We start from the raw sequence: 12514 nt of genomic DNA on the forward strand, positions 1-12514 counted from the left end.
AAATTGTTGGCTGCCCGCCTGCCCGTTTTACTCATGCGAGAAGCGCGAAATTGCACAGACAATGTAAAATACAGCTTAATGGCCTTAACTGGCCTCATAATCGATGGTGGGTGCAACTCTGACTCCCACTCGTGCCTGCCGAGCAAAATATCGCGTGAATGCGCGATGATGTCGGGATGCTCACCTAACGTCATTGCGTGCTATTTTATGCTCAAGTGTGTCAGGGGTGCACCTGCACGCCGAGTGAAAAATTCTGCCCAATGTCACTAACCTCCCTGTTAATTTTTCTTAACAAACTTAACAGCTGCCAAGTGATAACCCTTAATCATTACCCCCTCTACAAACACTAGGAGTGAATGGAAATTACTTCAATTATCTGACCTCATATCACACCCCAAACTCAATTACTTCCCTTGCACCTGATATGCAGAAGTCCACGTACCACTAATACCAGAAACTGCATTATTGTCAGGATTAATGATACCCAGTTTTCTACCACAGAATTTTGCCATCCTATATATAAAGGTCATTTAACCTGTGTGCCCTCAAAGTCCTGGGGTACCCGCATAAATTTCCAATTCATTCTCTGGATGTGGGTAGTACTCTTAAGGCCATATTTATTTCCCATACCCAGAAGGTGGTAGTAGGCCTTCTTGCAGCATTTTTTAAGACATAAGTGGCTTGATAGGCTGTGTTAGAGGGTATTAAATAAACTAGTTGTATGGACTGGAGTCTCATGTAGATCAGATAAGGTAGGAATGGCTAGTCACCTTCCCTGGAGGAGATTAGTGAACCATTTGGGATTTTACAACAATTTATTAGCTTTCATGTTCAATTTTCTGGTACTAGTTCACACATTACCCTAGTTCCATAACTTGCTATGGCAGGATTTTAATCATGACACTCCGTTGCTAATCCATTATTATAACCAATATTCCCTCTAATTCTTCTTAGTTGTGCACAGCCTTTTTATTGCACTGCACAGCCCTTTCAATATTGCTGTGCAGACCATTGCAGGCTGATTGCAACTAATATACTATCATACCCGAAAGTACATTCCTATTTTGGGTGCTTAAGTCCCACTATCTGGAATTCTCTCTCTAAACCCCTCCACCTCTCCACTCCATCTATTCTTTAAAAACCCTCCTTTGATCAAGTTTCTGATCACCTCCCAAAATTGCCTTTGACTCGATGGCCTGTTTTTCCTCGCTGGACTGTGAAGCGCCTTGGGATGGTTTCTGCATTAAAGGCAGTATATAAATGTCAGGTGTTATTGATGCAATTAGCTAAGTCAGGAACAAATGAACTGTTTGAGCAACAGAGATCTGGCTCCAATTTGGAACACCAGCTCTATTTAAGCTTTGTGCAGTGTCTGAAAATTATGCCGTTGTGCTTAACTGCATGTGCTTAACTGTGTGTTAATACCAGGTCTAACAGCATCTGTGGAGAGAAAGACTGAGTTAACATTTCGAGTCCAAATGACTCTTCAAAGAGCTCTGAAGATGCTGTCAGACCTGCTGTGTTTTTCCAGCATTTTCTGTTTTTGTTTCAGATTTCCAGCATCTGCAGTATTTTGCTTTTATCTTTGTATTAGTACCAGCTCTGGATTCTGTAAGTTGTCTAATTCTACCGATCCTTTGTTTTGATCATTTTTTCATGAAGCAGATTATTGCTGCTTATAGTTAATAGACACTAAGTTATAACTGCATTCATGAATAAAACTTTAAGTAAGATGAATCCATTGAGAATCACTCCTGGTAGGCCTGCCTCATAACATTGGGTGCTCCTGTGGGCTCCTTACTTTGTAACTGCTTCTTTTCTTCCACACAGAGCTATGCCATGTTCTTTGCGACATTTGAACAAGTATTGGTGACGATCTTTCTCTGGGAAATGTTGCTGAAATGGTACTACGGCTTCTGGATATTCTGGAAGGTAAATACCGGCTGTGTTGTGGCAAAGCCATATACCGGTTTAGCAAAGATGAGAAAGGAAAAGGAGCTGGGACTGTTTGTTGATCAGTCAGCGTGAAACTGTAACTAACAGTGATAATCATACCAAACTCATCCAATTATCATTGTCAGATAAGTTATTTTAAACTTGTATAGGCCACGGTTTCAAATATTGTGTAAAATTTTTAAGTGGACATTGATGTGTTGAAAAAGGTTGAGAAAAAAGAGATTATGGGGTATCAGAAAAGGGGAAAGACTCTAAACTTGTTTCCATTAGAGCGAAAAAGACTCACGGCAATGTAGTAAAGTGGAGGCGTGGACCAGGATATTCTAATTTTTGTTGGGAACCAAATAGTATGTTGCAGAACTTTCTAAACAAAATAGATGGGTGGAGCCCCTGGTGGGTTAGATTATATTTGTTCTCTGGAAGGAAAGGGTTTGATGGCTGAAGTAGTGCTTTCCTTCTTGTGTCACTAAAATGTTTATCAAATGTTCACGACTTTCCAGTTTGATTTTTCCAATACTGTGCTGTCCTCACTAGTAACTTGAACTCTACCCTACACAAACTCCAAAACTGCATTCCCTACATTCTGTCCCACTAAGTTCCACTCACTACCACCCTGTCCTCCAAGAACTTCATTGGCTCCATGACCCAAAGCACCTAATTCAGAGCCTGTCTGCTCACTTACAAATTCCTCCTCAGCCTCACTGTACCCTACCTCTGCAACCTCCTCCAGTTCTATGTTCTAGCTCATGCGTTATGAGTTTCTGAGCCTGGACCTTGTGCATCTCCGCCTGCCTACCACGTGCACCCTCCCCCCCCCCCCCCCCCCCCCCTCCCCCCCACCCCCACCCCAGCCTCACATTCCTCAGTTGTGTCACAGCTTTCAGCTGTTTGACTTTTAGAAGGAAATTTTCCCTGGCAAGTGGGGTAGGTTTGCGTGCGTGCATCCCTAAAAGTGATGTCGGGTCAGGATCCCGACTTAATCCTGCCCTCTTCCAGTTTCACTAGGGCAGGATTGAAGGCAAGCAGAGATCTCCTATACAGGGGATGGATACCAAGATCCCATTTGAAAGAGGCAGGATGCCCAACACATGCTTACAGCAAGAGGATTAGCTCTCATAACGTGTGAGTACCGGTGCTTCATGGCAGGTCATTGCTAACATCTTCAGCCTGGCGAAACAAGACTTCCTTCCCAGCAGAGCAGGTGAGCACATGTTGGCAGTGGCTGATCAGATGCCTGTCACTAGAGAGTCACCCTTACCACCACCACCCCCACTCCAACTGGGGTCTCTATCTCTTGCCAAGCTGTGTGCTCTCTACTGCAAGGAGAGAAAACCAAAAGGTGTGAATGTTAGAATGGCTTGTGTGGATGGGAGTGAAGGACATTTGTGGAGGATGACTGTGAGGCATGGATGTGAGAGGGTCATAGGATGAAGGTGAGTTTGAGTGTTGGCTGTTCAAATGGGAATGTGAGGTACCTGCAGAGACAGGAATGAGTGGAGCTGGAATGTGTATTGCCTTGAGTGCTGCGCAGGAGAAAGCTGGGAAAGATAGAATATGGGGCTTGGCACTTGAAGGTGCTATGCCACTCACCTTTCTCGCCCCCCTGAAGTCCTTGCTCCTTTTGATGCTTTGTCTCCAGGTTGGAGGGACCGCACATCTGCTGCTGACCTTTGTGACCATTTCCATCCAAGCCTGCTTGGTTAAAGAGGCTCTCCTCTTCTTCCTGTTCTTGGAAGAGCTCACCTTACTTCAGCTCCTCAGATCTCACAACATGAACTCCAGTTAAGAGCAAGAGACCTGGGGGTTCGGGGCAGCCTTTCCAAGTCTCCTCTCCATTCCAGTGGTTGCTGCAGCTGCAAAAATCCAAGTGCTGGTGAGACTTTGTAACTCATGTCATGGTCCCTTTAATTAGAATAGCTCAGTAAAGAGCTTTCACCATGCCTGCTTCATCATTCAGTTTTCCAACCCACAAATGATCTCACTATTCTGATATGGACTAAGTGCGAAAAATCCCAACTCTGCTTCTGCAGTTCCAAACCTAATCCCTTCTCCCTTGCTACTTCCCTCCCCGCTTTTCCTCAAAAACTGCCTACCAACTATACTTTTATCCATCTCTCCTGATGTGAGCTCAGTTCGTTAAAATATTCCAGGTGCTCTCTACATCTAGAACTTGTTGTGACAGGAATACAGAGTCAGAGTGTCAAATGGTAACAGACAGTAAAGGGCTCCTGGTAGAGTGTCCAGAGTGTCCATTTTTTAACTGGTGGGGCACAAAGTTCCCATTGAAACTTAGAACTTGGAGGGGACACAGGAAAGCTATGGTCTTCCCTAGAGGGTCCATATATTAAACAGAAGTCCAAACTCATTTCACGTAGCGACCTTCTCCTGATTGGCTTTCTGAATGCTAAGTCTCCATTCGTAGATCTTCCTTGGAGATCTGTGGTGGAGAAAAAGCTTGATTCCAGATGTCCCTCTTCTTTATATACTTGTCGTGATTACTTTGGTCCCGTTAGGCCTATTCTTCACCAGAGACTTAATGAACCACATGCTTTGGCATTTCCCTTGGTTCCAGTAGGTCAATGCACTCAGGTGCATGTAAGAAATCCCATGGCATTTTCCAAAGAAGAGCAAAGGAGTTCTCCCCTATGTCCTGGCAAATATTTATGTCTCAACCAACATCACTAAAGCAAATTAGCTGGGCATCTAATCATTTCATTTATCTTATTGCCTTTTGTGGACCTTGCTGTGTGCAAATTGGCTACTGTGCTTCCTACATTACAATAGTGACTTTCTTCAAAACTACTCCATTGGCTGTAAAGCTCTTTGGTACATCCTGAGGTTGTGAAAGGTGAGATAGAAATGCAAGCCCTTTTTCTTTCTTTGCTCTGACATTTTTCTAGGATGGTTGGAACATTGCAGATTTCTTCGTCACCTCCGCCTTATTCGTGGGTTCCACACTGTCGTTCACGAGGAACCATGAGATTTTCTATGTTCTGAGGTAGGAGGACATTTTTAATGGAATAGTTGATAATTCTATGTAGAAATTAAAAACAAAGCCACACATCATGAAAATCCGAAATAAAAATTGGAAATTGCTGGATATGTGCAGCAGGTTTGTCAGCATCTGAAAGGTAAGAGAAACAAATTTAGAACTGTGATGACTGGTCTCATCCGAAATACTAACCTTTTTATCTTTCAACTAACTGGCTGCTGTATGTTTCCAGAATTTTCTGTTTTCATTTGGATATCTTGAAATGTTCTTTCTCTCCATTCTTCTGCCCTACTTTTCTGACCCACTTTGAATACATAGGGCAGAACTTTAACTGCCAAAGGAGGTGGGGTTGGGGAGGGGTGGGTTTGGGTTCAGGCAAGAGGATTGGGGGGGAGGTGTTTGTTAAAGCCCCAAGAAGTGGCATCAGGTCCGGAACCTGGCATCGCCCTACCTGCCATGATAATAGCTGATTGCAGTTGTGGACTTCACCATTAGATACTATACGGTACTCTGTACTAGATATGGCGTCACCTGACCTGGAGGTTGAAGGTCAGATAGCACATTTTGGAACCTGTCTTGATAGAATTCAGTTACTGCAGATATGTGTTCATGTTTGGAAAATGTGTTATCAATAAAGTTAGCTCAGCTACAATGTTGATGGCTTGTGTGCATTATTGAAACAAAAAAACAAGACATTGTGTCAGAAGTAAACGAAACGCAACAGTGGAGGTTCTGAAACCATTGACAGAGCTCAGTTTGGAGGGAAGTCTTGCCAAAAGCTGGAGGAGGTTCCAATAGCGATTTGAGCTCTACCTCACAGTGACGGGCAGTGATAAAAAAGACCCTCAGGTACAGTCTTCCATCTTTCTTCACATAGCAGGGGAAGAAGCCCTCGAAGTCTATAACGCATTCACATTTGAAAGTGATGAAAAATGAAATGACTTGAAAGAAATAATGGAAAAATTCGAAGCCTACTGCAGCCCTAAGAAAAACATCACGTATGAAAGATACCAATTTTTTATGTGCATGCAAGGCAGTGACAACATTAGTCAGTACGTAACTGAGCTGAGAAAATGAGCTAAATAGTGTGAATTTGGAGAGGTTGAAGAATCACCCATCTGAGATAGAATAACTTGCGGGATCACCAGTGACTCTGAGAGAACAGTTTTTGAGAGAAGTTGATCTCATGCTGGAGAAAGCAGTAAATATCTGCAGAGTGGCAGAGACAACGAAATGCCAGATTAAACAGATGACAGAAGACGCACACAATCAAGCTGTTGATGCAGTTAAACAGAAACAGCTCCGGGAAAGAACAAATAGACAGTTTCAACAGATAAACATATAGAATAAATAGACAGTCTAAAAAGAACAAAACTGCTATTAAAACATTTAAATGCAGCCAATGTGGAACAGAGCATTTACCACATAGTTGTCTAGCCTAAGGAAAGCAGTGTAAGAACTGTGATAAATGAAATCGCTTTGCTAAGATGCGTAAATCGAAGAAAGTGCACACAGTTGCAGATGATGACACAGACTGAACTTTTCGTTGGTTCAGTAACAACAAATTCCAAAGAAGACGAATGAAAGGTTGATTTAAAAATTGCCCACATGATGGTGAACTTCAAAGTTGACACAAGTGCACAAGCAATTGTCATTCCCATCAGCCTGTATCGTAAGATAAGCAAAGAAAAACCGCTAACTAAAACAGAAGTGAAGCTGTCTACTTATACAGGTGAAAAAATTGCTGTGGAAGACAAGTACACACTTAAAGTGAACTAAAAATACAGTCTCAAGCACTTCCATTCATAGTGGTGAAAACTGACTTGGAATCAAAGCTTGTGAAAATCTGAAGCTAATCAAGAGAATAATGACTGTCGCCACTGATGACATCCTGAGCGAGTATAAAGATATGTTCCAGGGTATTGGCTGCCTAAAAGGAGAACACACCATCAGGATTGACGAAACTGTGACACCCAAAATACACCTGCCCTGGAAAATACCAGTAATGCTGAGAGAGCAACAAAGCAGAGTTGGGCAGAATGGAGAAGCTTCACATCATCAAGAAAATTGAAGAACAGATAAAGTTGGTTAATCCAATTGTAATTGTAGAAAAATCAGATGGGAATCTGCGAGTCTGTCTGGATCCCAGAGACCTAAACCAGGCAGTACAAATAGAGCATTACCAGTTGCCTACAGTAGAAGAGATCACGTGTAAGCTAGCTGATGCTAAATACTATTCAGTCTTGGATGCGAGTTCAGGCTTCTAGAAGGTCAAGCTAGATGAACGCAGCTCCTATCTCTGTACCTTCAACACACCATACAGGCGATGCAGGTTTTTACGCTTACTTTTGGTATTAATTCAGCTCTGGAGGTGTTCCACAAAACAGTGAAGCAGCTGTTTGAAGGAGTAGAGGGTGTGGAAGCCTATATCAACAATGTGTTGGTCTGGGGAGCCTCACGAGGAGAACACAACCACAGACTGAGGCAGGTGCTGGCCAGAGTTAGAGAAAGGAACCTCAAGCAGAAGAAGGAAAAGTGCAAAATAGGTCTTCATGAAATCAAGTACTTGGGAAATGTGCGAACAAGTGGGGAACTGAAGCCAGACCCGAGAAAAATCGAAGCAGTCGTGAATGTGCCACCCCCAGAATATAAGAAAGACTTGGAGAGGTTTTTGGGAATGATGACCTATCTTGGGAAATTCATTCCACACATGTCAGACCTGACAGCACCTCTCAGAGAACTTCTACAAAATGATATGGAATGCCACTGGGAACAAAGTCACCAGGAAGCTTTGAACAAAGAACAAAGAAAAGTACAGCACAGGAACAGGCCCTTCGGCCCTCCAAGCCTGCACCGATCATATTGCCCGTCAACTAAAACATTTTGCACTTCTGGGGTCCATATCCCTCTATTCCCATCCTATTTGTCAAGCTGCCTCTTAAACACCACTATTGTACCTGCTTCCACCACCTCTGGCAGCGAATTCCAGACACTCACTACCCTCTGCGTAAAAAATTTACCCTGCACATCACCTTTATAGTTTTCTCCTCTCACCTTAAATCTATGTCCCCTAGTAATTGACTCTTCCACCCTGGGAAAAAGCTTCTGACTATCTATTCTGTCCATGCCACTCATAATTTTGTAAACTTCTATCAAGTCGCCCCTCAATCTCCATCACTCCAGTGAGAACAATCCGAGTTTCTCCAACCTCTCCTCATAGCTAATAACCTCCAGACCAGGCAGCATCCTGGTAAACCTCCTCTGCACCCTCTCCAACACCTCTGTATCCTTCTGGTAATGTGGTGACCAGAATTGCACGCAATATTCCAAGTGTGGCCTAACCAAGGTTCTATACAGCTGCAGCATGACTTCCCAGCTTTTATACTCAATACCCCTGCCAATGAAGGCAAGCATGCCATATGCCTTCCTGACTACCTTATCCACCTGCGTTGCCACTTTCAGTGACCTGTGGACCTGTACACCCAGATCCCTCTGCCAGTCGATGCACTTAAGGGTTCTGCCATTTACTGTATAATTCCTGCCTGTATTAGACCTTCCAAAATGCATTACCTCGCATTTGTCCGGATTAAACTCCATCTGCCATTTTTCCGCCCAAGTCTCCAACCGATCTATATCCCATTGTATCCTTTGATGTAACCCCCAGGATGTTGATAAGACTATGAATAACTTAATAAGACCTCAAAACTATGCCCAACACTTTACAACAATTATCAACCTGTAAATCCTTCCAATACACCTGATGGCAGGTGGTAAGAGCGGGAATGTTTCCTAGTCAGCCATACACTAGTCAGCCTTTGACCAATCTGAAGAGAACACTGACCCAGGCACCAGTGTTAAAGTATTACGATGTCAGTCAGCCAGTCAAGATCTCGGTGGACGCTTCAAAGACCGGCCTGGGAGCTGCTCTCTTGCAAAGTGAGGCACCTGCGGCATACTCTTCAAAGGCAATGACTGAAACACAGCAGCGGTATGCCCGAATAGAAAAAAAAATGCTAGCAATTGTGTTTGGCCTACAATGCTTCCACCAGTTTGTCTATGGTAAAGACATGGAGGACACAAATAACATACCAGAAATGTTGAGGAACACAGGGTTTAGTGAGAGGGAGGAACTGAAAGAAATCAGTATTAGTAGGGAAATGGAGTTGGGGAAATTGATGGGATTGAAGGCCGATAAATCCCCAGGGCCTGATAACCTACGTCCCAGGGTACTTAAGGAAGTGGCCCTAGAAATAGTGGATGCATTGGTGGTCATCTTTCGAGATTCTATAGATTCTGGAACAGTTCCTACAGATTGGAGGGTAGCTAATGTAACCCCACTATTTAAAAAGGGAGGCAGAGAGAAAACAGGGAATTATAGACCAGTCAGCCTGATGTCGGTAGTGGGGAAAATTCTAGCGTCCATTATGAAAGATTTAATATCTGAGCACATGGAAAACTGGCAGAATCGGACAGAGTCAGCATGGATTTTTGAAAGGGAAATCAGCTTGACAAATCTACTGGAATTTTTCGAGGATGTAACTAGTAGAGTTGATGAGGGGGAGCCAGTGATGTGGTTTATTTGGACTTTCAGAAGGCTTTCGACAAAGTCCCACTTAAGAGATTGGCGTGTAAAATTAAAGCACATGGGATTGGGGGTAGTGTATTGAGATGGACAGAAAACTGGTTGGCAGACAGGAAACAAAGAGTGGGGAATTAACGGGTCTTTTTCCGAATGGCAGGCAGTGACTAGTGGGGTACAGTAGGGATCGGTGCTGGGACCCCAGTTATTCACAATATATATTAATGATTTTGATGAAGGTATTAAATGTAATATCTCCAAATTTGCAGATGAGACAAAGCTGGGTGGGAGGGTGAGCTGTGAGGAGGATGCAGAGATGTTTCAGCGTGATTTGGACAAGCTGATTGAGTGGGCAAATGCATGGCAGATGCAATATAATGTGAATAAATGTGAGGTTATCCATTTTGGTAGCAAAAACAGGAAGGCAGTTTATTATCTGAATGGCTATAAATTGAGAGAGGGGAATGTGCAGTGAGACCTGGGTGCCCTTGTACAACAGTCACTGAAGGTAAGCATGCAGGTGCAGCAAGCGGTAAAGAAGGCAAGTGGTATGTTGGCCTTCATAGCCAGAGGATTCGAGTACAGGAACAAGGATACCTTGCTGCAATTGTACAGGGCCTGGGTGAGACCACACCTGGAATATTGTGTGCAGTTTTGGTCTCCTTATCTGAGGAAGGATGTACTTGCTTTGGAGGGAGTACAGCGAAGGTTGACCCGACTGATTCCTGGGGTGGCAGGACTGACATATGAGGAGAGATTGAGTCGGTTAGGATTATATTCTCTGGAGTTCAGAAGAATGAGGGGGGATCTCATAGAAACCTATAAAATTCTAACAGGACTAGACAGGGTAGATGCAGGAAGGATGTTCCCAATGGTGGGGGAGTCCAGAACCAGGGGTCACAGTCTGAGGATATGGGGTAGACCATTTAGGACTGAGACGAGGAGAAATTTCTTCACCCAGAGAGTGGTGAACCTGTGGAATTCGTTACCACAGAAAGTAGTTGAGACCAAAACATTGTATGTTTTCAAGAAGGAGTTAGATGTAGATCTTGGGGCAAAAGGGATCAAAGGGTATAGGGAGAAAGCGGAAGCAGGCTATTGAGTTGGATGATCAGCCATGATCATAATGAATGGCGGAGCAGGCTCGAAGGACCAAATGGCCTATTTCTGCTCCTAATTTCTATGTTTCTATAGAGCCTGATCATAAGTCCTTGGAAGCTATACTTAAAAAGCCCCTGAACTGTGCACCACCAAGAATCTAAAGATTACTAATGCATTTGCAGAAGTACCAGGTCAAATAAATACAAACCGGGCAAGGAAATGTATATTGCAAACACTCTGTCACGTGCATACCTACCCATCGTGGAGGAAGAGGATAAAGAAACGGAAGCACAGGTTCACATGCTGACAAAGAACTTACCTGTGGCTGTAACCAAACTGGATGAGATCAGGGAAGAGACCAAGAGCTATGCCACCCTGAGAAAACTGCAGCAGATTGTACAAACTGGATGGACCACACACCGGAGGGGAGCCCCTTCTGCTGTAGAAGAGTACTGGAACTTTCGTAAGGAACCTCATGTAGCAGAAGGAATACTTCTCAAAGGAGAAAAGATCATAATTGCTGCAACAGTGAGGAAAGAAATGTTGCAACGCATTCATGAAAGTCACCTCGTCATAGAAACATGCAGAAGAAAAGCTCGAGATGTAACGTATTGTCCTGGAATGGAAGCACAAATTGGAGAAATGGTAAATGTGTATGCAGTGTGCTAAAAGTACAGTAAGTCGCAACAAAAAGAACCACTTCAACCACACAGTGTTCCAGAGAGGCACTGACAGAAAATTGGAGTGGACTAGTTCACATTTGACAACAGTGAGTACCTACTAGCAGGAGATTATTACTCATAAGTTTTTTGAGTCTGTACTGCTGAAATATGATAGGAAGAGCATCACTGTAATAAAACATTTAAAATCAGTTTTTACTCACCACGGCATACCTGAAGTGCTCATCTCAGATAACCATCCGTAATTCTCAGGCACTGAGTTTTGCATATTTGCACAGGATTGGGAGTTTTGCCACACTACATCAAGTTCCAAATGTTCACAATCCAATGGAATGGTGGAACATACTGTGCAGATCTTAAAACACCTGTTGAAAAAGGCAAAGGTGGACGGAAGAGACCCCTACCTGGGTCTGCTGGATTTCAGGAATACTCCATTAGAAGGCATTGGATCATCTCCAGCACAGCTCCTGATGGGGAGAAGATTAAGAACTAAGCTTTCAACTGCACCCCAAATGTTATTTCCACAGCCAGTGAGCTATAGCATGCAGGACCTGCTGAAACTGAGATAGCAGAAGCAGAAACAGTACTTTGATCAAGGCGCCCGACCTCTGCCTGACCTGAACACGGGAGAGACAGTGAGGATTCAGCATGAAGGGATATGGAATCCTGCTGTTGTCACAGGAATCACAAGAGAATCAAGGTCTTACATAGTGCAAACTCCAAACAGACAACAGTACAAGAGAAACCGGAAATTCTTACGGAAAAGAAATGAAACGCAACCTTTCGCTGAACCAGAAAGTGTAGCTGAAGATCAAAAACCAGAATGCGCCAGTGAAGCAACAGATAACCAGACAAAGCCTGAGAGTCCTGAAAACTATCCAATGGGTGATGCTAACAGAGAGTTGGAGAAGGCCCCTTATCCTTCAAAATCATCTGTCACTATTCAGAACATCCAGTGGAAGAGTTGTGAAAAAACCACAGAGATACAGAGATGAGTAAAAGACAAAACAGACTGATCAAAACAGAATGAGAAAGAATAGATAAGAGACTTTGTGTACTTGAGTTGAATAAAAGTTTTTTTTTTAAAAAGGGAAATGTCATGATAATAGCTGACTGTGGTTGTGGACTCCAGTATTAGATACTATACTGTACTCGATATGGGGTCACCTGACCCAGAGGTTGAAGGTCAGATAGCACATGTTGGAA

At 43.4% G+C, this 12514-nt stretch overlaps 1 protein-coding gene across 1 annotated transcript in view; it reads left to right on the top strand.

The window, feature by feature from the left end:
* The window catches only part of LOC144695187 (cation channel sperm-associated protein 4-like), a 56925-nt gene that overhangs the window by 8011 nt on the left and 36400 nt on the right, over positions 1-12514 (top strand). Inside the window, exons 2-3 of the mRNA XM_078566071.1 lie at positions 1831-1932; positions 4857-4954. Coding sequence (XP_078422197.1) covers positions 1831-1932; positions 4857-4954 — 200 coding nt within the window. The remainder of the gene's footprint in view (positions 1-1830; positions 1933-4856; positions 4955-12514) is intronic.

Source organism: Cetorhinus maximus, chromosome 21 (genome assembly GCF_964194155.1).
Source record: "Cetorhinus maximus chromosome 21, sCetMax3.hap1.1, whole genome shotgun sequence".
Lineage (NCBI taxonomy): Eukaryota > Metazoa > Chordata > Chondrichthyes > Lamniformes > Cetorhinidae > Cetorhinus > Cetorhinus maximus.